Source organism: Amblyomma mixtum, chromosome 6, assembly GCF_055824585.1.
Source record: "Amblyomma mixtum isolate Tamu chromosome 6, ASM5582458v1, whole genome shotgun sequence".
Classification (NCBI taxonomy): Eukaryota; Metazoa; Arthropoda; class Arachnida; order Ixodida; family Ixodidae; genus Amblyomma; species Amblyomma mixtum.
The window spans coordinates 134,415,811-134,438,783 of NC_143017.1; the positions used below are offsets into that span (position 1 = coordinate 134,415,811).

General features: G+C 47.2%; 1 protein-coding gene across 1 annotated transcript in view; it reads left to right on the plus strand.

Annotated features, from left to right (window-relative positions):
• qvr (glycosylphosphatidylinositol-anchored protein quiver) overlaps positions 1-19,735 on the plus strand; it is a 32,280-nt gene extending 12,545 nt beyond the window's left edge. The window contains exon 4 of the mRNA XM_089549236.1: positions 5,559-19,735. Coding sequence (XP_089405362.1) covers positions 5,559-5,866 — 308 coding nt within the window. The 3' untranslated portion in view covers positions 5,867-19,735. The remainder of the gene's footprint in view (positions 1-5,558) is intronic.
• Positions 19,736-22,973: the final 3,238 nt, after the last annotated feature.

The window sequence follows — 22,973 nt, forward strand, 5'->3', positions numbered from 1 at the left end:
ACGGAGTATTTCCGCTTTTGACGTCATAAATTTGAATCGAGTGGCCGGATTTTTTCATCAGCATAAGCGTTTTTTTGGCGCCGAAAAAAATGGGAACATAGCCGGAAAGAGAATCGATCTTTACTAAGAACTAAAATTAGATGGAGTCTTCTTCATGCCGCGTTCCTCTAAAAGCTTGTATTGAGACACATAGAGAGGGATGTTGGCGTAGTCTTCGGTCAGTTCGTGGTTCATTTAGATCGAAAATAGGGTGGCTCGGCGGCCAAGATTCGCATAGATAGACGCTTCCACGCAGATGTCAACGCGCGTTCTCCGTGGACTATTGATAACGGGGGCCGAAAACTCGCGCTAACACTTTCACTGTGCATGCGAAAGGGGCATGCACACAACAGTCCAGCGGGCAATATGGTGGCACCCACAGAGCGCATTTGCAGAAATGTCCAGAGGAGATGCGACGTGCCCCGTACGACTACAGGTAGCCCAGCAGGCTGGCCTATAGACAGAGAGGCAGTCTGGCGCAGAACTCGAAGCTACTTACCTGCATGGTTGAGGTTCAGCTCACAACGAAATGATAGCAACTGGGCGGCGGCGATACCATAGGTTGAAAAAGGAAGAGACCAGCTTGCACAGCTATTTCGTACCGCATATAGTGACAATTAAAGCAGTGCGCTTCATCACACTGGCCTGAGGGCGAAATATTAAACGAACGGGAGAAGCCACAGAGGGCTTGGTTAGAAGAGATACTGTTGCGCGCCGAATATCAGTCATTTTTTCAATGGCCGCTGATATGCTCCGACATGTCTACGGCTAGTCTGACTTTCCACGGCCCAGGCGAAATGTACTGCCGGTAATTCAGCCACTGCGTACGGGAATCCAATTCGCGACCTCTTTCTCCATCGTAGAATGCCATAAGCGGGCCAGCAGCAACAAAGCTGTGCATATTAGCTGGGTCCGGTCGTATTTCAGCAGGTGCGTTAATCCCCCGACTGTTCACGCTTTTGCTTTGTTTACTCATGGAGAAAACACACGCGGGATGCTGTAGGGGCAAAGAACGTCGTATTGCAGTGTTCTTATGCATAGTAAGCTGTTTTACAGTGATATGTGTTAAGGGCACGTTTCTCGGTTCTGCGGCGCTGGCGTAACACTGCACTACGCTTATTGGCCAGCAATCAGTGACGTCACCCATGACGTCACTGCAAAGCGCCATGACAATGCACCACGCTGAATGATTCGAACCCAGTGACTTCACGGGTGACGGCGTAATGACAACACGCACTCTATACTGCAGAGAAAGAGGAATAATAATTAATAAAAATATATTCACCACCGCAAACGTCTGTCGCTGAATCTCGCGTTATTCAATGGCAACCGTTCTGTGCCTCTTTTTCGTGACAGTTTTGGTACGGTGAACAAGCATTCATCGTAAAAGGTCATTCTTGAAACAGCGCGAAAAGGACAAGGACGCAGAGGAGAGACGACGTACACAAGAGCGCTGACTTACAACTGACAATTTATTCCAGCTAAAGGTAACCAAGCTTATAAAATAGATCGAGTGTCTTAGTCTAGCGAAGCCAGCTGATGGTTGCTGAGAATCGCTCGGCCTAGTCTGCAGTATTTTTTTTTCGTTCTCCAAACATAATTAGTAGTGCCTAACGAGCTAACTTCACAAATATTGACTTCAGGAATAAAAATGTAAGTTCAGAAGTTATAGATCGTCTTGAAAAGCAGCTGACTGGAATGTTTGCGTGTTGTGTTGGGTTTTATGGCACATAGGCAACTAAGGCCATCATGCGCCAAGCTCGAGGTGTAGAAAAATTTTCAGGAGAATTTTATGGAAATGTGAAAAATTGTCGGTGGTGTAGAGGCCTTAAAAACTTCGTACTACCTCGTGATGACAAAGAAAACTTTTTTAGAAATGGGTACTAGTAAAAGCTTTAAGGAGGGTCGGGTAACCTCAGCTGCCAGGAATGTTTGCACCAAGGCAACATTTTCACAGCTTTATGTACCGACCTTTAATAAAAGCTACCACATGACAGCTGCTGGCGTATATCTGCCGCCCACCCTAGCCGCAAAGCTTCGTCGGGGAGAGTGCTCTGGAGAAAAGTGGGTTTAATTCCCCATTGCGCTTCTTTTGAACGCTGAAACAGCATCACTGACAAGGAGAAACTTTAGTACTTTGCGAGCTTTCATTTAAGGCCAGTAAAAGAGTTGTATACGTAAACGGTACCTTGATGCAAATATTTCAACCAGCTGTTTTTCAAAGGCGATCTAAAACTTCCACAATGACACTTTTTTTCCTAACATCAACACAAGAAATTTTGCTAATTAGTCTTTACTTGTTGATTTAATTTTCAGAACAAAAAAATATACTGCTGACTAGGCGTCATGCGACTCTCAACAGCACTCAACTGATTTGAGCCTCCGAGAACTCTCCCTGTTCTCAAAAATCCTCGTTGCTTTCAACTGGCACGCCCGGTATACCGGTATACGTGCATGTCTTGAGCCTTATAATATCAATAGTGAGTATTTATAGCGTAAGTTTCGTAATATTCACTTTCCAGCTGAATTTACTGATGCGATTACAATCGCGGATTCGAACCGGATGTCGTAACAGGAAAGACGGGTCAGCTGTCGTCACGCAGTCGTCACTTCCGTGTTAGGTCACCTGTGGGCCCGAGAGAATATATGTAAAGGTCAAGCGCGAAGACTAGGCCCTCTCGCAAAGCGAAAGGAGCTGTCCAGTAGCAATCTCACCCCCACACGTCGAATTGAAAAACGGTTCAGAAATCTGTTTTCGCAGCGTCAGCTGTTGAAGGCTTGTTGAGCGAACATCTCACGAAATGACGTGCTCATCACGTGACCAGCGGCAACTGGTCATGTGACCCGTTAAACACCTCACGCATGACCATGGCGCACTTGCGCATACATCACTACCATGAGTCTCCAGCCCCCCCCCCCCCCCCAATCCCCGAACACACACACACACACACACACACACACACACACACACACACACACACACACACACACACACACACACACACACACACACACACACACACACACACACACACACGCACACACATAGCACGCCCTCCCCTTCTTTTATTGGTTTTCTTTTTGAGTTTAACTCTGTGTATTCGTGCATCATACTTAGAAACTATCCGGGGCATGTGTAGTCATGCGCAGCAGGGTCGCGGTTACTATCTGCGATTATTAATGGCGTATTCCGATTGGCAACCTGGAGCAAGTTTTCCTGCTCCGCGAAGCCGAAGAGGTTGTTTCAATGGGCGATTTGGATTCAGATCCTGAGTTATGATTAGACCGCGACGGATATCTTGTTCCTTCGCGGATTCGGACAGCTGCTCCGGGCCGCCGATTCGAATACGCCGTAAAACAGCGCTTTAAACGCTCGCGACCTGTCCTACAAGCGAACAGGCAGCGAACGCTTCCCCGCCGGAAAGTGTTTCTCGTCGTGGCCGTTGGGATGACGACTGTGATGCATCTGCGGCGGCGGCTGCGGCGACGACGACGAAGCGCTCCGCCGCCCAAGGAGACTCGACGCCAGCGGCGTACAAAAATAGCAGGGCACGCGTCTCTAGATCTGCGACTTTGGCCCTGGGTCTCCTTCATTTAGCGGCGGCGAAGGGCTACAGCGAAAGATGAGGCTAAAAACAAACACCTCCTCTCCGCTGGAAGCGCTCTCTCTCGCGCCCCTGTGTTGATGTGGGGCCTGGCGTACTCGCAGGCTTCTCGGAGAAGCTGGCGATGCGCGAACGTTTGGCGCCTTCCCCCTCTTGAACCGTAGCATCATCGGTCGTCACCCCTGTCGATCTCGCTCGACGTCGCTAAGCGCTGCTCCGCCAGGCCACTGTCCCTATCGCGTGTCCCGAAAAATAATCTTCTATGCGGGGCATACGTGGGAACTCCGGCCCAACCCTTTCCTCCGACACTCTCCCACACCTCGCCGTACGCCAGAGCTCAGGGTTACGTACGTGCAGCTGGACCTATTTTAGTGCCGCGTTTTACGCATCGCGCCAAAAGAGAGAGACGCGTGTACACACGTGTTTTAGGTTCTCCTCCCGGCGCGGTGAGCCTCAAACGTGCCGACAGCCCGGAATAAGGTTGACGTATTTAGCTTGCGCAGACACATAAAGAATGTCTTCTTTCCGAACATGACTGCAGCGTGGCTTCTGTTCGGTCATTGGGAGAGGGGGTTTAGTGAGAAGACTACCGTGTACAGGGTCAGTCAAAAGTTCCCAAGCCACAGGGTCTGCTTCTGAACAGTAATGTCAGGCAGTTACGGCATTCGCGGAACTCAAAATATCTGTATAAGGTAAAAGAAGCATCGTTATAACCTCTTATCGGCATCTGAAGTGCAAGGATATACCGAAGAAAAACAGACCCTGTGGCCTGGGAACTTTTGACTGACCCTGCACATGACGGGAGGCAATATTTTGGATCCAGAACTCGCCCCCATGCAATCCTGAAAGAACACGGATGAAAGCATGCACTCCTGCGCAAGATTGGCCACGAATCGAATCTTTTCACGTTTCACCTTTCAACTATACTTGCGAACAGCAAGTTTTCATAGTTCACCAGTTGAATAGCGGCTATTTCTGAGGGGATTAGAAAGTGGTACGCTACATATTCAAAATGCATGTCGGCTGAACCGCAGAGACGTTTTCGTTCTGCAGAAAGCGTGACATGCTAATGCTACGAATTCAAAGAAAAACAGAAATCGTATAGCAGGAATGTTAAGAGACAAACTGCAAGGCAGTGATGTGACGCTACCAGAAACTGAAAAGCCAGCATTCTTTATTGTCGTGGCAGTTAGGACGCTGTATTTGTCCCCACAATAACGATATGTAATAAGCGAGCAGCTTGCCACGTAGTGACGAGGCTGAGTATACAGAGTATTCTGGGTGTTTTGGTGAGCGTGAACAACTCCAATCTGCACCCCCTCCCCCGCTTCTTGCCATTATATATATGTATATACTGCGTCAGATCACGTGCTTATAAATGCTTTCTGCTGGTGCGTTTCGTGCTTTTCATGGAGGGAAGGTTGAAGCAGGCGAGAGTGTCTGAGGAAGGCTAAATGACATTTCAACTGGTGCATTCACCTTTTCTAAAGTGGTCTTGACATCCTTGGCGGCTCAGCTACGCTTTACGACGTCCGTGACGTCATGACATCGTTTCTTCTTAGTGCTATGCCGGACCGCGTAGGGAAGATCTAGGAGCTGCGCACTTCACGACACCAACGTCATAAAACCAGCACGTCAGGGATGAAAGCCCGGATAGAATGTAGAAGTGTGTTTTGGTAGCGATGCCTTAGGTTCTTAGCCACCACTTAATCCTTGAAGAGGTGTCCTCTTCATCCGTTAAGACAAACATCGCGACCAAAAAGCACTTTCTCCCTTCACAACTGTAGCATCGCAGCCAGAAGGCACTCCCACAATGAGTTCGACCCTCCCTCCAGTTTGACGAGTTTGCTCAAATTTTACTCTAAGAGCGAGTGGTCACGCGTCGCTGACCTCTTCTTCCCTTGCCCCATGCAGACGACCAGGAGGTGCGGCGCACGTGCACGGAGCGGCTGCAGATCAACATGTTTCTAGTGGACCACGTGTGCATGTACGAGTCTGGCGGCGGCGGCCACATGTGTTTCTGTGAGAGTGACGCCTGCAACGCCGCCCCGCCCACCGCCTACACGAACGGCGCAGTGCTCCTGTTCCTGCCGCTGCTGCTGGCACTGGCGCAGCGGCTCATGATGATGATAATGATGACGACAACGACGACGGCTGCGCAAGCGACCATGCCCGGCCGCCTGTCTCCAACCCCAGCGGCGGCGAGACTGAGGACTTCCTAGGTCCCGTCAACGCCGCATAGGAGGCAACTGAATTCTCTTCTCACCACCAGAAACCGGCCACAGATACGGACACACTAACACACACACACACCACAAGCGAACCCCGGCGCGATGCTTCCAGCGAGCAGACAAGAGAGGAGGGGGCTTGCTGCACCGTCCACTAGATGAAGACGACGCCCATGGGACATCGTCCCCTCTTCGAAGGTCCGCCGTCAGTGCGCGCCGCGCAACTTGGTTCGTTCCGATCGCGCGGAGGGTGTGTTGCGGTGGTGAGACATCGCGTCCGGGGAGGCGGCCTGTCCAGCGACAACAACGCAGAATGGTGTGTTTCTCTCAAGCAAGTCACCGCGTGGCTGCCGCGGCCTCAAGCCGGAGTCAGGAGTGAAGGCTGCTCCTCCAATGGCCATCATCATCATCACCTGCTGGGCTTCTCCGAGGGCCTTGACGTGACGAGTTGGTCGTCGTGGTCGCGGCGCACTTGGGAAAGTTTCGCTCAAAGATGCGCGCGCATCATATATATATGTGGTGTGTCACGTAACGGCGTATACGCGGGCTGGAATATCGATTTCACGTACCGTAAAGGGCGTACTTGTGTTCCACGTTGAGAGCCCTCATAGCCAGCTCCTCTGTAGCGAAAACAGTCACTGGTATTCTGCAGATTTAAACAGACCTGCCTGCAGTCCGTTTGAATTTCGGCGGTGGTATGCCGCGTTAGCCCTTCAAGCTTTCGTGGTTACTCGAGCGTGTCACTGCGCGTTTTTTTTTTTTACGCACAGTTTACCGATTTATTTGTTCTTATACACTTAAAAGAAAGAAAAATTCAAGACACCTCAAGTATGATGACGTTAGTCCTGGCATCAAGCAAACGACTTCAGGGGGCGCAGTAGTATTGCCGTAAGCGTATCGTGAGGAAGTAACGGAACCTGTATTTTGTTGTTGTTGCTGTTGTTATCAGAGTATTGCACGTGTTTCTTGGAGCGCGGCATTGAATTAGTTGGCGAGTCGCTAGCATGGCGGCGAACTTCGAGGACTCAGTTCAGCGTCCATTTCGGACCCTTGGAGAGGGAGAAGGATCTCTAGGCAATGCTTTCGTAATTACTCCTTTAATTAACAAATTATCTGTCTACTGTCACTTTTGCTCCTACCATTAGGGTCTCCAAAGATACAGGACATACAAAAATATGCAAACTCCGGGCTGATATTTTGCAGGACGTTCTGTTTCGACGGTGGATGGACCACAGTGCAATGAATTTAGGGGAACCCCTTAAGGAGAAGGAGATCTCAGTTGAGGGTAATTACTAATTAGCATCATGAGAAAGCTGCATAGTTTTGTTTTTTAGCCGTGCGCCGGCGCTCTGATGGATGCTAATGAGCAAATAATCCAATAAGTAGATGGGCCCTCTCAATACACTTTTGTTGACCGGAAACAGAAACTCGCCAGAAGGCCTCGATTATTGATTGGTTTTTGTCTTGTTCAGGAAGGGGAATGGCTCGCCCGCTGAGGATATTCGTTGTGTAAACGTCATCATGACGCTTTGTTTTATTGGCTCGCAGCTAAATTTTCTGCTTTTGTGAGCTGGTAAAAGTGTCAGAGACGAAGTAATCAAACAGAACGTCCCATAAAATAGAGAAACAAAGGTCGAATTATGGCGCGTCAAGGTGCTTTGCCGCCTCAAAGCCTAAAGAAATGTTTGTTTTTCTGTCTTCCTTTAAAGCGTTACAGGAGTGCGATTGAGTGTTATCTGACTGCCACGGGGACAAACGCCGCGGTAGCGCCGTCGATACCACCTCTGAACTACCAAGGCCCTCACCCGCCCGCGAGTTAGGAAAACCGGAAGCGCCGCACTTCTCAAAGGCTGTCTCGCTGCGTACGTCTTACACCTATCCAGTGCCGTACGTAGCCCGCTACATATAGTTCTCGCTCTTAACTCCAGAGTATAGCGCTTAGCAAAGCCGTTATCAGTACACACCATAAGAGGGCTTTGTTGTACATAACTAGCCCACAATACGTGCGCCTATATCCATTCCAGCAAGCAACGTACCCGACGGGCGCACCAAAAAGCTATACGTCACTTAGCTACTATATAGACGGCGCTGTGTACTATCAACTCCGGATGGTACATTATCGAAGCGTTCCAGCAATTCTTTCTCGACAAACTATACCGCTACCTCGCTCCGATACTCAGTGTGTGAAATCGTGCATCGACCCTCTCAACGGGTTTTCTAGCCATTTGTCGCGCTTTGAGCGCTGAAATGACATTTGCGTCAAATGAGTTCGCTCCACCGTCGCTGGAAAGTGCCCTCAATCTCCCTGCGCTGAATGGTTCTTGAGTGTGCTGCTAAAACTTGCGAAGACAAAGTAACCAAACAGAACATCCCATAAAGCAGAGGAACAAAGGTCGAATTGTAGTGCGTCTAGGAGCTTTGCTGCCTCAACTCCTAAAGAAATTAGGCCTTCAATAATAAATTTTCACTCTTTTTTCATTACTAATTATCTACGCTAGAGCTGTCAATTCAGAACCCACCAAATGTTAAAAGAAATTCGGCCCTTCGTAGGAAGGCATTATTAATAATAATAATAATAATAATAATAATAATAATAATAATAATAATAATAATAATAATAATAATAATAATAATAATAACCAATCAATTAACCAATCAGGGCTTACCTATAGCGCCCAGGAAAAGCGAGGCTTTGCACAGGCGCACTATGGGAGGAAAACAAAGAATGGACGTGCCAGTAATACAACAAAAATACAATGCATTCAGATACCACATTACAATACAAATAATGGACAGGAGAATTGCATGAATAAAGTTACATCAGATGAAGGGGGCGTTAAATCGCTGATCACAGTTTTAGGGTAAAGAGATTAAGACAAAAGAATGGTAGCGATATATATATATATATATATATATATATATATATATATATATATATATATATATATATATATATATATATATATATATATACACGCACACACGCTTCGTTAAAGGAAACATTTTTGACTCGACGTTTCGATAGGAGGACCGATCTTTTTCTTTCAGGAGTGATTTGTCTTCGCAGGTGTTTCCCCTTGTATAGGAGTTGAACAGAGAACAGGTGAGCGAGAAACAGGTCATAAGCACCAAAACATGTTTATGAGGACGTTGCGAAGGAATTGCAACCACACTCACGCGCCATGAAAGACCGGGATTAGGCCCTTGGTTCAGTGCGGGGAGATCCTTCCTTCCCTGCCACTCTCTAAACAGAGTGGCCAGCTCTGAATACAAATGGCCGAATTCCAAATCCGAATCGGGTCCAGGGTGCGCGGAATTGGCAACTGGGCGGAAACAACTTTTTCAGCTTGATAATAAAAAAAATAATCTACAGTCGACGCATTTCGCGCTTATCTCTCTGGTACGTTTCCCGAAATACAAACGTCCAAAATGCGTCACATGAAGGCGATCCACACGCGCTTCAAAATCTGTCCTCCGCTCTTGTTTGTGGAACCTGGCGTTTGTGGTAGAACGCAGCGCGGTAGGACTTGTAACCTTCCGTGTGCTTTTATTCGCGAAATATTGGGCACCATTAGAAAACGAGGGCTGTTGCAAACTCATTTCGCGAAAATGTCATTTAGCTAGCATGGTGTGACTTGGGAGTTGGGCGCTCCGATTGTTGCATGTTGAGAGATCGATTATAACAGGTGTGCTACGCTGAACGCGCATTAGCCGCATCGGTCCTTTGTATGGGTTCCATGCCTACTCCCTGCGTCTGCCTAGGGATTTGAAAGCATTGATCGAAAAAGCGGTGTCATTCCACCTGTCGGCTGCTGCTCATTTAGCTTTCAATATGAAATAGACCGTGCCGTCGGGGGATTCAAGAAAAGAATACCGAAACTATAACACTCCATACAGAAAGGAGTAAAAAGGGATTAAGCTCTGCTCTGGCGCACTCCAAAGGGAGCGGACTAGGGGACAACTTAACTCCCTTTCTACTCCCACATCGGCGTATTCGTGTTTAGAGCGTAATGGTTGAAAGCGCAAGTGGTGCACGATTCGAATCACTTTACGCAATATCAACGCCCGCAGTATTATTTTGTAAACTTTGCCTCCCTGGAGAGCCTACACTAATAATAGGAATTTAACCGCGTATAATGAAAAAAAAAATGTATATTTTCGTTTCTGCCAAAGATCTGTAAGAAACTTCGTTCACGACAAGCGAGAAAAAAAAACGCGGAAAAATTGGACGCAATCGCGAGAAAAACCAAATGCTACTGAGATATCGAGAACAGCTCACTGGTGACGTTCGTGAACATGTCTTAATACTGCTGCACAAATTTTCGCGAGTTGCTTGCGACGTTTGTGTGACATTTATTTCCAGCAGATTGCTTCGCAATACGTGAAAAAATATATATGTATACTTCGATATTTTTGCTCAAGTTCTGTAGATCTGAGGTTGTATAGAGAATAATTATAAGGCACAGGTGCTGGGATTAGGGACGCCGTTTAGGTGTGCTTAACAGACTCAAACTGACGACATATGCTTATAGAACAGCTCGAAGGCGTAACATAGGGTAGGAAAAAGTGCTCAGGATAGAGAAGTTTGGTGCTCCATTTCAGTGGAATTTGCTTAGGCGAGTTAAACAATGTTTGTGATAGCGAAACATTGCTCGACATTAAAAGGCTAGTTTGTCTGGTCGTACGCTTTGAAAGCATGGAGAGCCTTTAGCCCTTGATTTTTTTATGCGTAAATCAAGTGTGCATACATCTCAATTTTTCTTAACTTGAAAAACAATAAAGAAAGCACTCATTTAGCTCCAGAACCAGGCATTAAGATTTACAGACATAAGTTCTACTCGCTTTAATGACTGCGGCTTTATGAGAACGACGATACATCCTTCTGACTACCAGAGTATTGTACGCTGGGCAGATTTGAGTTTAATATAACGCTGCATAGCGAACACTTTACACGGTCTTTTTAGAGGCGAAGTGTTCCACAATAACACACGCTTACAAGAAAATGAAGAATGCAGAGAATCCTGCTCAGGCAGCTTATTTACTGACCCAGCGACACCAAATACCGAGCAGCATGGAGAGGTGCGCCATCTAGAGCCAGTTCACGCAACAACCCTAAATGAGAGAAAAAAATAATAAAGAAACGTGCTTCCAAGCTATGTTAACAGGCACATTATTATAGGCCGTCAACACTTCCACGGCATATCTCTCGAGCGTATGTTCGTGGAATAGAATTGCAGCTTACCGTCTGCTAGACACCATAGCGAGAAAGAAATCCTCGAAGGGAATCTCTGGTGTGTCGCTATTAAATACATATCAAGCAGCTTGTTGAGGCGGTGCACCATGAAGAAGTTGCTTACACAGATTAAATTGGGCCAGGAAATCCACTGAGCGGTGTTATCTAGTCATCGCCGATAGCAGCGGTTGGTTGCAGATGTTAGGGCGTTCCCTGGCAACGGTCGAGAACGCTTCAGCTGGCTACGTGAGATCGCTAGCTCAAAAAGCTTAGTCGTACAGTCGCGGGTAAAAAAGATTAGCACACGTGACGGAACACCAGAGCGCCGGAATGACAATGCGTGGCGCTGCGGGTGGCGAAGAGGCTGATAACGAGAGTGCCGGGCCGTTCCCATTCTACAGTATTAGGGGGGTTCAGCGGACTGCCACGGGCAGCAAAATTACTGGCTAAAAGCAGCGCTATCAGCTATTGTTCCCGCGAGTTCCTTTTGCCAACCATCGCGGACATAAAAAAAAACGGTAATAAAAAGAAGCCATCTTTGCTCATGATAACCGAGCCAAAATAAATGCCGCAAGCGCAGTCATGTAGGGTCGGCACTTCAACGCTCGGGCGGTGCACGCTTGATAAAGCTTACTTCCTGCCGTCCCCCCCTCTGCTGCAAACATGGAAATGGCCCGTTAGGCAGGTCTGCGTACTACAGCGCCGCGTGGTGAGATATACGAATTGTGATCGCCAATGATCTGTGCTAATATTTTTCGCTCGCGACTGTACATCGAACTGTGCCGACTATGTGTATATACAAGGGCGATTTCGACTGAGTAAGGTGTCTCCGTATGGAAAGAAAAAGAAGAAAAAATTACAAAAACCCAAAAAGACGGACGCATATGAAATAGTTAACGTTGAAATAGTTCTCAAGCTAACGCCCCTCTCTCTTCAACGCTTATATGGCTACCTTTAATTTAGACTTGTAAGAAACAGTATACGGTTCTCGAAACTTTGAAGTTCGAAAACTAGGCAATCGGATTTAGAGAAATTATTAGTAGGCCTCTAGGTCATGAATAACACTTACTTACTGAAATCTGCGAGCAAGGTTCGTGCAAGGCGCAGTCTTTTTGATAGCTTGCGATCGAAGCTCTGGCATGAAAGAATAACTCACACTCAGGTCTGCCGGTAGGATATACTCAATGCGTAGAGCTCCACTCAAATTATAAAATATATATACAATCAAAGGACACGTGCGTAGACATGTAGAAATTTACCGCAGCATGCCTCTCATTATTAAACGACAACAACAAAAAAGAAACATGCTATCGATTTAGAAAGTAGCAGGATGTCGCTTGCTCTCGCTATATCTTTTTCTGAGATTATTGCTAGGAAAATTAATGGCGTCAGTATCGATTGCCTCATCTAAAAGTGAATAATAGTATAGCATGAGGCTTATTTCCACACGCCACCTTCATACAAGCATTGATCAAATGTTTTTTAGGGGAATCCCCCAAGGTGGAGTAGGTTTGTAATAAGGGAATAATTACTCCCTTATTACTTCATACAAGCAGCGTCTGCGTAGCGTTTCCTTCTGTTCTGTATTTTTAAACTTTCCTTTTAGGAACGATTCCATATATTCCACAATTGACGACGCTTTCTCGATCTTATATGATGCGCTGGCGATCGTATATGTAGCGATAACTGGTCGAGCTACAAACACTCCATGCAGATAAAAGGGCAGGCGGCACTTTCGCTTGCATTCAGTTAAATGGCCGTTTTCTGAAGGCTCTTAACCTTTCGCAAGCAAGGCTGATTATCGAAGGTTAACGCCACCAGAAGCAATAAAAAGGGGACACGAACATGCAGCTGTCAGCAAATCGCAGCTGTGGTCAAACATTCATGCAAGCGTCGAATGAAAGCCTGCCAACGAATGTAATAACGACGTCACTGTAAGCTTTGCAACACTCACAGATTGTATTCAACTTCTCCGTGAGCTGCTTTGGCAGGAGTCTATAACGCTAAACTCAGCTATAGGAATGACTAGTTATGCCGACTGTAAAGTCGGCGCGATTATGTGTTGGCGTAGATCGAGCAGGGCGGTATGATTAATATACCGCTATCAATATGCAGTTGCCTGTGAACGGGGCGGTGACCCTTTGTTTGTATTGTTGTTTTATTTTCTTCTCTTTGCGTCTCTCTTCGGATGTACATACATTAGGGTGCTATGGCCATGCCTTATAGTCAATCAAGTAGCGTACACGTAGGCGTCTCATTCTCCTGTAAAGAATCAAGGTCGACATTATATAATATACATACACACGTGCGCAGCACCTGTACATATTGTTCTTTCCTCGTGGAAAATTGTCATCATAGTCACTGATTCACTCGTTTCTTTTTTTTTTCATCATAGATACGCGAGAGAGGCCGCTGTAGTACGTGTCGTGGTCGCGCGTTTCATCACTTCATCATCACTTTTGCCTTCCTGTTCCCTCTTTGTTCGTCTTGTTCGGAGTCACTAGAGAGACACGACTTCCGGTCATCACATTACATTACGGAGCCCCTTCCCCCCGCCCTCTACATCACTTAATTATCCCTCTCCCTCCTTTTATCCAATGTTTCTGCAACGCGTGTTATCTCTCCTAACACCGCTATAAGTACAGTCGAATCTCGTTATAACGAAATGATGGACATAACGAAGGAATTACGATTCTCCTTGGAGGCTCGGTCAACACGCCCTATAACGAAGCTACGGTTGTAACAAAGTAATCGTCGGGCCCTTTCAACTTCGTTATAACGAGGTTCAACTGTAGCAGCGACAGCTGATATTCTGATTCCCTCTTCACATAGTACAAACTCTGCTCAAGTCGAAAGCGTTTCCATCAATGGGGGCTCTCCACCTCCGTCTTACCCCGACAAAGAGTCGTTTCGTATAGCTGTGGCAGCTTCGAAACCTGTCTCTTGCGCGTGGTATAGACGCCCTGAAAACATACATAAGCCCTCACCACGCAGTGAAACTTGCACTGGTGTGTGTAGATCGTCCCAATTTCTGCCAATATTGGAGACTAGAGATGAAAGTCCTCTGTCACTCTGCCGACCCAGTGTGGCCAATCTGCAAGCGGTTAAAATGCCACACACACTTTGTTCAGTCTGAACGAACCTAGAGTGTCAAATTTGCTGCGGCAGCCCAGCGTTGTTTTTTTTTTTCTTGTGTGCGTTTGTGTTTGTGAAGGCCACGCTCATATTGACGGGCTACCCGAATAGAAGCATTTAGGATAGCGTCAACCGCATACCGCCGCTGCCAGCCACCACAGCATATGCGTAGATGGCCTGCACCTTTACTGTCAATTTCAGAGGCTTTAGTGGCTGCATGCGGTGGTGGTAGCGCTACATGCTATGCTAAAAATTTTGAATATAGATTTTTAACATTGTAGTAGCGGTATACGACAGCGGTACACAGTAGAGCTCTGAAATAGCGGCCGATCACTGTCGAAAGAAAAAGGGAGGTCTCGGACGCGCTCCGCTCCCGAACACGAACGTTTGGCTTCGACCGAAATGCAATTCTTTATAGCATGAACTGTTTATAAGCAGATACCGTAAAAGTAATATGACGCACCTCGGTTTATGGAGTCATTTACGACAAGAGGTTCCGAAGACGTTTCCAAGTGCTTAGCACTTACAGGGCCAGTCATTCACCACTTCCTCGGTAACGCCTGTCCACCGGCATGATGTCGACAGAGATGATGTCTATGTTAGCCGCGAGACATTCCGCTCCTTTAGTGTCTGCCATTATCGTTTTTGATTACATTCTTTCAATGCAACGCTAGTGGGTGCGTTTCTTGATGTATACGCACAGAAGCAGCCGCTGCTACATCTGGGGTCAATTTATTGACGTCTGTTGCATCACTTCCTGAAAGACGGATTGGAAGAATTGTGCTTAGTTTCACGGCGCCACCGGATTAAGGAGTGGAACTGGTGGACGCGACCCGGACGACGCGGCGGTGTTCTTGTCGTGTTTTCTGAAACTCGGAGGAGCCCCCGGATGCATAGACCTGCGTCACGTCTGTCGTGTGGGCTCGTCCGTGTACAAGCTAGAGCGGCTGTAGGATTTGCCGCCACTCTTTGTGTCCCTCTTAAAAAGTGTACACTTCTCGAAGGCCCTATAAACGCTGAGCATTTGGAACGCCTTTGGAAGGCACGAAAATGACAGCCAATTTTTTTCTCCAGCTGACGCACCTAGATTCTTGCGCTTCGGCTCTGAGCAACTTGGTGAGAGCTGCCCAGCCCATAAATATATGTTGCTACGAAATCTGGACACTACAGCAACATTGCCACACGTGTTTTACACCGCCTAGGTTTAAGGGTTCTTGTATGAAATTTGAACACTATAGCAACATTGCCTCATGTGTATTACGCTGCCAAGGTTTAGGGGTTCTTGTACGAAATTTGAGCACTATAGCAACATTACCTCACGTGTATTATGCCACCTAGGTTTTGGGGTTCTGATACGAAATTTGAACACTATAGCAATATTGCCTCACGTCTATTATGCTGCCTAGGTTTAGGGGTTTTTGTTTTGTTTTTCGAGCCTGGCAGTCCATAAGCCGCCTGTTGGTCGGGGTAGAAAACATAACATTACTTGGTCTAAAAGTAACGCACTCCTACGCTATCTGCTCCCGTAGAAATCTAAAAATAGTATCGTTTTTCTCTCAGTAACGGCATATGTATAATCAGTGGTCTACTAAGATCTACGGACTGCTACACACGGTAACAGCCGTATGCATAACACTTGCAGTGCATTCAAAACAGTCCCATCGGTCTTTTACCGGAGGGCTCGCATGAAAGGTTTGTGTGAGCTCCAAACCATTCGAAATAGTCTTGTTAATGAGCATTGCTACAGTATATATGAACAAAGCATACCTAGTTAAGAGTTTCCCTGTTCGCTCATGCCTCGCCTCTTTTTCCCATTTCGTCCGATTTAGTGCCTGCAAGATTAGTGGTGCACAACTGTCGACATCGGATCGTTTGTATCGTAGTGTCTATGTAAAGACGAGCCGTCAAATGTCGATATCTTTGCGACGTCAAATGTCCACACTTTTGTGGATCATTACAGGCTGGCTATGGTTTCAGCGACCAATTACGTGTCGGTCACCGGAAGTCGACTGATGATGACACGCTCAGTTTCTGCGATTAACCGTAAATATTACAAATTACTACAAATCTACCTTGGGGTTCACTGACGTCCTTTACTGACATACAGAAGAGGAGGTTGAGCGGCTATGAGGAGAAATACTTAGCGCGTTAACGGCTAGGTTAGTCAGTACTAGTTAAAGCCTCTTCTGCGGTTAGCAGAAGACCTTGCTGTTATGTCGATGGCGAATTCTTAGACGGTTTTTCACTGCTGTATCTTGCAGGATGTGAGGACCCAAATGGTGTGTTCCCTCCGAAGCCACTAACCCGCGCTCCCTGGTTCAGTTTCGATTACTTTATTTCGTTGTCCTCAGCTTCTGCGGTGTAGCGTTTCCATAGGATGCCCCCTTCAGACATGTATAAGGGGCCGAAACCAGTCCTTCCAAGCGGTCGTTTCATCGTGGCCACTTCGTTGCTACCGTGGTCCAAGCTGCGATGGGGCGTACGTGGTGTTGATTGTGGCACGAAGAGAAGAAAAAGAAAGAAAAATAACGTCCTTAAAACAACGTGAAGCCAGCGAAAGGCGGCGTCTCGATCGAGAACCTCCAACTCGTCCAAGCGGATTTACCTTTTTTAATATTATAAGGAAAAATATACCGCTATCTCTTTTTACAAGATACTCCACTGTAGACGGCGTAGGCGCCACTAAGTAGTTTAGAGATGCTGACAGTTAACATTTCTTCGAACCTAGAAGCGCAAAAGCTTACCGCCTGTGCTCCAACATCGCATTGACTTTCCTTTTTTTGTTACAAAGAAAAAATTAGACATGAAGCTACTCCAGAATTATGATGTAGGAAAGGGGTGTTTAAAAGGTGTTATCCTTTACTGGAACAGCTGCACATAAGCTATTCCCTCTGAGGTAAATGTTACCCTCAGTCGACTAGAGCAACTTTTCTAGAAACTCTTCTTCAGAGGCGCAAAGTTATGAGTTGATGAGCAATTATTCCGAAAAGGAAGTGTGTCAAGAAATTGTTGTGCGGATTTTACCTTAGAGGGAGTAGTAAACTGTGACAAGCTGATAAATGAAAATGTGGCGTTTACGCCTTTTTTTCTTTGCCTGAGTTTTATTACACCTTTCCGAGTGCATTTGAGAGCACATAGCTCATTCAAAGGTGCTCTGGCAAGGCCTTCGCTTTGCTAATCCCGGTTGTCGCTTTTATTCCTCAGGAGGAAAGGCGATTAAGTGCAGCTCTTGTCTCAAAAGTCTTTGGGGCGACAAGACATGCTAACTCTATCTAGAATGATAAGTAGCATCCCATAGGGACGAGGTGTAAGCTCATTACAAGGTTAGACTTTAGGGAACCATTGCGAATTAAACGCGAGCTTCGCCGCCCTTCAAAACTTGGTTGTGTTTTTTCCAATTTTGCATACCATTTTCTCGGCCCGCTGTTTGCCAGAGCTTCAATAACCGCGAACTCGTCATAGGTTGTAGGTAGGAATAACATGAGTGCGTGTGCGTGTGCGAGGAGCGAACCAGATTATACAGTGCATGTTTGTTCTATAGTCTTTCAAATCGAATATTCTGCCTCTTGGATGTACCACGCGAACACTGTTACACATTTAATTCGCATGCCCGATAATGTTTTGCAGACTGCATCGGCATTACCTTTGAATGAAGCGCATCTTATCTTCCGAGCAGCTTGAAGCGTGCGAGTTGCATGCTCTTCGTGGTAACAGCAAAAAATCACTCTGTAGAAGGTAAACTGCACCAACCAGACTGTAATTCTTGCAGCCGTTGCCAAGTCCTCTCAAGATCTCAAGGAAACACAGCAATAATGTCACAGGGCGAATAATTTCGACGACAGCATGCAAGCAGACGTGAACGAATTCCAAGAACTAACTGCCGCCTGGGTTGAACCACGCAACGCGTGGCGGCAGATTGCAGTAATCTCTTCACCTGCAATATAAGCAAACACGTTTCTTTGTGGTATGCAGTGTTCACAGAATCATGTGATATCGGTTGTTTATCAGTTATGTACAGACGCAGTGACTCTTATAACGCGGGCAAGATGTGGCAAGTCTTCAAGTGTTCATACACGGACGAGCGACTGAACACACGATATAGACAGTCTGTGTGGCTTTCAGCGCGTAAGCATTTCAAACGGCACGATGTGTTTACTTTTCTTTTCAAGGTATGCTTGCGGACCTGTGTTGACTGCGTTCCACCTTTCCATGCCATGTGTGTGCTTTTCTTGTCTCTATACTGAACGAGCAGAGTCGTTTTTAATGCACCCCGATGTTGTTTTCTACCGAGTGCCGGTGCGTTTGTAACGGAGAAGAAAACTTTTCTGTTTTTTTTTTCTTTCCGCAAACGTAGACTGGCGCGTTGCATCCTCATTGCAGGCAGAGAACTTTTCGTCGAAACTTGCAATGCACAGTCCAAGAACGGAGAGAAGAATGTTCTACCCGGAGTTTGTTATGCATGGAAAGCAACGGGTAGCAAAAACAAACAAACAAAAGAGGATTCACGACGGCGAAAACATTCTATCATCCTGTCTCGCAGTGAATTCAACGCTCGCCTTTGCCGAGAATGTTGTACTTGCCGCCGACTGCGCTCCACTCATAACCTCCAGTATAAGAAAGAGCGCTTTTCGGGAAAGCGCGGTTGAGTCTGGAAAAAGATGTGAAGGAGGCCCGGCCTCATCCGCATTCGGAACGCTTTAGTTTTTTTTTTTTTTTGGTTCGTGCAAGCGCATCCCGGATGCAGCCGTGTAAGCGAACTGCTTATTCTTTTCAATGTATCTCACCTGCCGTGTAGACATTCACGCAAACGCAGCAGTTTTCGGCTCTTTTAGCGAGCGCGCACAATAAGAAGTGCCGTGCGTCTTGAAGCGATGCGCTCGCATCCACTGCGACTTGGGAAATGAATAGAGAGCGGAAGAAAAAGCGATGTTGTTCCAACGACTCAAAGATATGTCAGTTATGTGTGTAGCACACGCGTGCTTTTCGTTTTTTTTAGTTTCTTTCGCCACACCGGAACGAAAGAAGAGGGTGTAGAGGAAACCGCGAATGTGTCGCGTGACAAGGTCTCTTTCTTTTTTTTTGGCCAGTCCGCATCCCGTGGCCCTCTACCCCTCTCTCCTTAGGTCTTAATAAGCGCGATGAATCTCGGCTTCCGGTTGCGGTGTGCACCGCGCACTGTGAGTCTGTGTCGGCTGTCGATGAGGTGTCGACAGTGATGCAAGTCTGCTGCTGAGAAGAAGGGGAGAAAGAGTGAAAAAAAAAATAAAGAGGAGAGCACGTTTTTCGCCGTTTGTTTATCTATATACAGTTCAAACTATATAGGAGTCTTCTCATAGACGAAAGCGCAGAGTAGGAAAGAGTTTGCAAGTTTTCTCGTGTGACTCACTCATTAATTCAACGTCTTTTCATACATTCTCTCGTTCGGCGAGCGGTTGTTACAGCTCTGTCTTAAGACTTGTTAAGCCTTTTTCGAAATAAAAAGAAAATGAACTGTACTTTTACCCCGTTGTGGCTCTGTGGTGACCTCTATCTCTGTCTGCACGTAACCGAACGCTAATGTACAGAGTGTCGCCGTCTCATGTCCTCTACGCAAGTCACCGCCGCTGTGAATGTATATACTGTCAGCGCCAGAGGTGAACTTGCCAAATTCCGGAACACGCAAAAAGTGCGAACTGCGACACTCATCCTCGATCGATATGCGTCCTGGAAGCGACGGGCACAATAGGTGAGAAACGCATACAAACTGCTGACTGGATATTTCAATTCCAGTTTGTTCGCATTTTAGTATAGTAGAGACGTACTGCGCACTCCAGCCAATGGCGTCGACCGATTTTAATATGTCCAAGCTAATGATCCATTTTCATTTGCCCCCTCCCCCCTGCGGCGATGTCGCGCCGGCAGGTCCAAGGGTAATAACAACGACGTCATGAGAATCGGTCGATGCCATTGGCCGAACGGCCACCTTTTAAGGGCATCCGCCGCTTCGCTCATGAGTTGTATTAGTTATATATATTCGACTACTGAAAAAAGCACGTCTGTCGCCATCTTGGGCATATATGTTGCTTTGCTACAGTGTTGCTATGGCTGATGGGCATTAAAAATCGAGGGTTGTTTCTGGCTGTGGAAGAAAAAAATTGGCAGTGGCTCAGCTCAGCTAGGCCAAGATATACGCAGCGAAAGAAGTTTCGTCTACTGACATTTTGGTAGCGACACGCCGTCTTTGTCATTCAGTCGCTTGGCGGCGTCTCTTCGCGAGACGTTCATCTCATTCCTCGGGCGTCTCGGCCGCCCGCACACACTAGCGGCAAAGCGCGCGGCATGCCGCTGGCGGCGCCACCCCCGCCGCGAAAGGGACGGCCACACTCGGCGGCAGAGTCGCCGCCGCGCAAAGCTCCCTTCGGGACAAACCGGTCGAGGTTCGCGATTCTGCAGGAGCGCGCGCGGCACCGCCGCTGGCATGTAACTTCTGTAGGAGCCAAGAGGTGGTGACACAGACGCTTCCCACGTGACAAAGCCGGGCGCCCCTCATTGGTCTCCCCGCTCCGCGGCACGCCGCCGAAAATGGCTCCTCGACCCATTCGCTGCGCTAGCTGCGCGGCAGATCAACCCGCCGCCGCGGCAGGTTTCGCGGCAAGCGGCTTGCCGCCGGCGGCGTGCCGCGCGCGTTTTGCCGCCAGTGTGTCCGTACCTCACGCTAGCTGTTGTCAGTCTCCAAAATAAAAAATGTCAGAAAGATGAGTTTCGTTAGCGCGAGATTTACTAAACTCTGCATGCTTAGTGAGTTACAGCAAAAACTGCTCAGGAATAATATTACGCGTGCAACATACCAAACGTGTTTAGAAACAGAAAATAGCTTACTTCACCCTGCTATAGTGCCTCTAGGCACTATAACCCTGCCCACAGCAGTTATCGAGGCATACCGTTTCTCGTTCTCATCCATTTCATACCCGACAATTCCGGACAAAAATATTTTTGAATAGGAAAGAGTGTATGAACGCATATTTTTTCATATACTTGAAGATTTCACTGTAGCAATCTCCCATCGATAGGCATGCATTTTTTTTTTGTATTGTTTTCCTATTGTCAACTGCTCGATACGAGCGATGAAAAATTTTTAAGATTTTTCTACATATAGAAAGGGTGGACCATTACCTTCAATATTTCCATTACTGTACGCTACAATTTTCCAATATTAATTTTTTTTTTCGAAGAATGTAGGACATGTCCAGGAAATCTGTAGTATTCCACGGGCAGTCCTTGGCCGTTGATGTTCAGAACAATTGTGACAGCCCCTGACACAACAAGTTTCTCCACTCTTAGAACGTCGCGGAATTCCAGCCATGACTCACAGCGAGCGGCAAGACCTCTTTTGTGCGCCCGCGAGCAGGACGGCACGTGCTCACAATGAAAGAGAGAGTGCCAGCGGCGCGAACAGCACGCGCGTACCAGTCGACAGGCTGCTGCTCAATGCGCTCCGCCGGCGACGTGCCTGGACAGAAACGCCAAAATGACCGGCAGGGGAGAAGTGGCGCTGGTGCAGTGGCAGCAAACTTCAGGTGCGCTTCCCTATACGTCCCGTTGCAGTCGAGTGAGTGAGGCTTTCCGCAAGGCTTTCGCCAAGCACACTTTAGAATTTCCAGTGTCTTCGGTAATTTTTCACCACCATCACCGGGTTCGAACCCGGGAACCCCGGCTCAGTAGCCGAGCGCTCTAATCACTGAGCCACTGGTATCTTGGCATGCCTTTCATCCTTTTCCTCACTGCCACCTCTTTATTTCCTCTTTCACTCCCACCTTTATCCTTTCCCTCATGGCATGGCTCAGGTGTCCACCGAGAAATGAGAGTTACTGTGCCATTTCCTTTCCTCAGAAACTACAAATAGCCCTCAATGCACCCCCCCCCCCCCCTCTCTATCCAATTGGAGGTCGCCCAGGAGGCCCAGCCCCGAAAGACCAGCGACAGCTGGGTGGACCAGACCTGCAGGGCAGCAGCGGAAAAGTTTATTCCCGTTCCACCTCTCACGTCTAAAAACTGATTTTGAAACGTACTGCCATGTTGCTCAGCACCGCAGCCGGGTTACGTTTTTGGTCAAGATACCTTCAAATGCCGCAAAGAAAGTACAAGTCTCACTCTATTGGCACACTTCGTGCCTTTTCTGTGCTAAAAAGTGACTGCAGTGCTGAAAAAATTTTCATATGAATTGACCAATTTCCTCTAAAATGCACACCCTCACAGAAAGTGGGCCATTGTCTTTATGACTTATCTTCCCCAGTTCTTGGCCAGAGAAAGTAACAAAAATGAAATTACGGTTTTCTTTCACTTCTTCCTTCCTTTTCTTCCCTCAGAACTAACGGTTCCCTTGCCCTCCTGAAGTCATGGCACATGGCGGCTTCACTCAGGCCGAATGAATGGCTTGCGAAGAGAGCGGTGCTTCGTGCTCTTGTAGCAATAAAGGAATCTCGGTATGGCGCATTCACTAAACCAGGCATGAATATGCAGTTACCGCTGCTGTCAAGAGACAGCACTAGTTTTTCATTTCAAAGAAATTTTCTCACTTCCCCAAGTTTTCACTTGGCAAAAATGGCATCTGCAGTCTTGGGACACTCACCTCTCAATCCAGCTAGACATAGTGATCCCCTATCGCGTCCCTTTAACAACAGCAACAAACCAATACCAATATGAAATTTACCAGCCCCATATAACAAATCCATAGAACCTTTGCCCAGGTGCTAT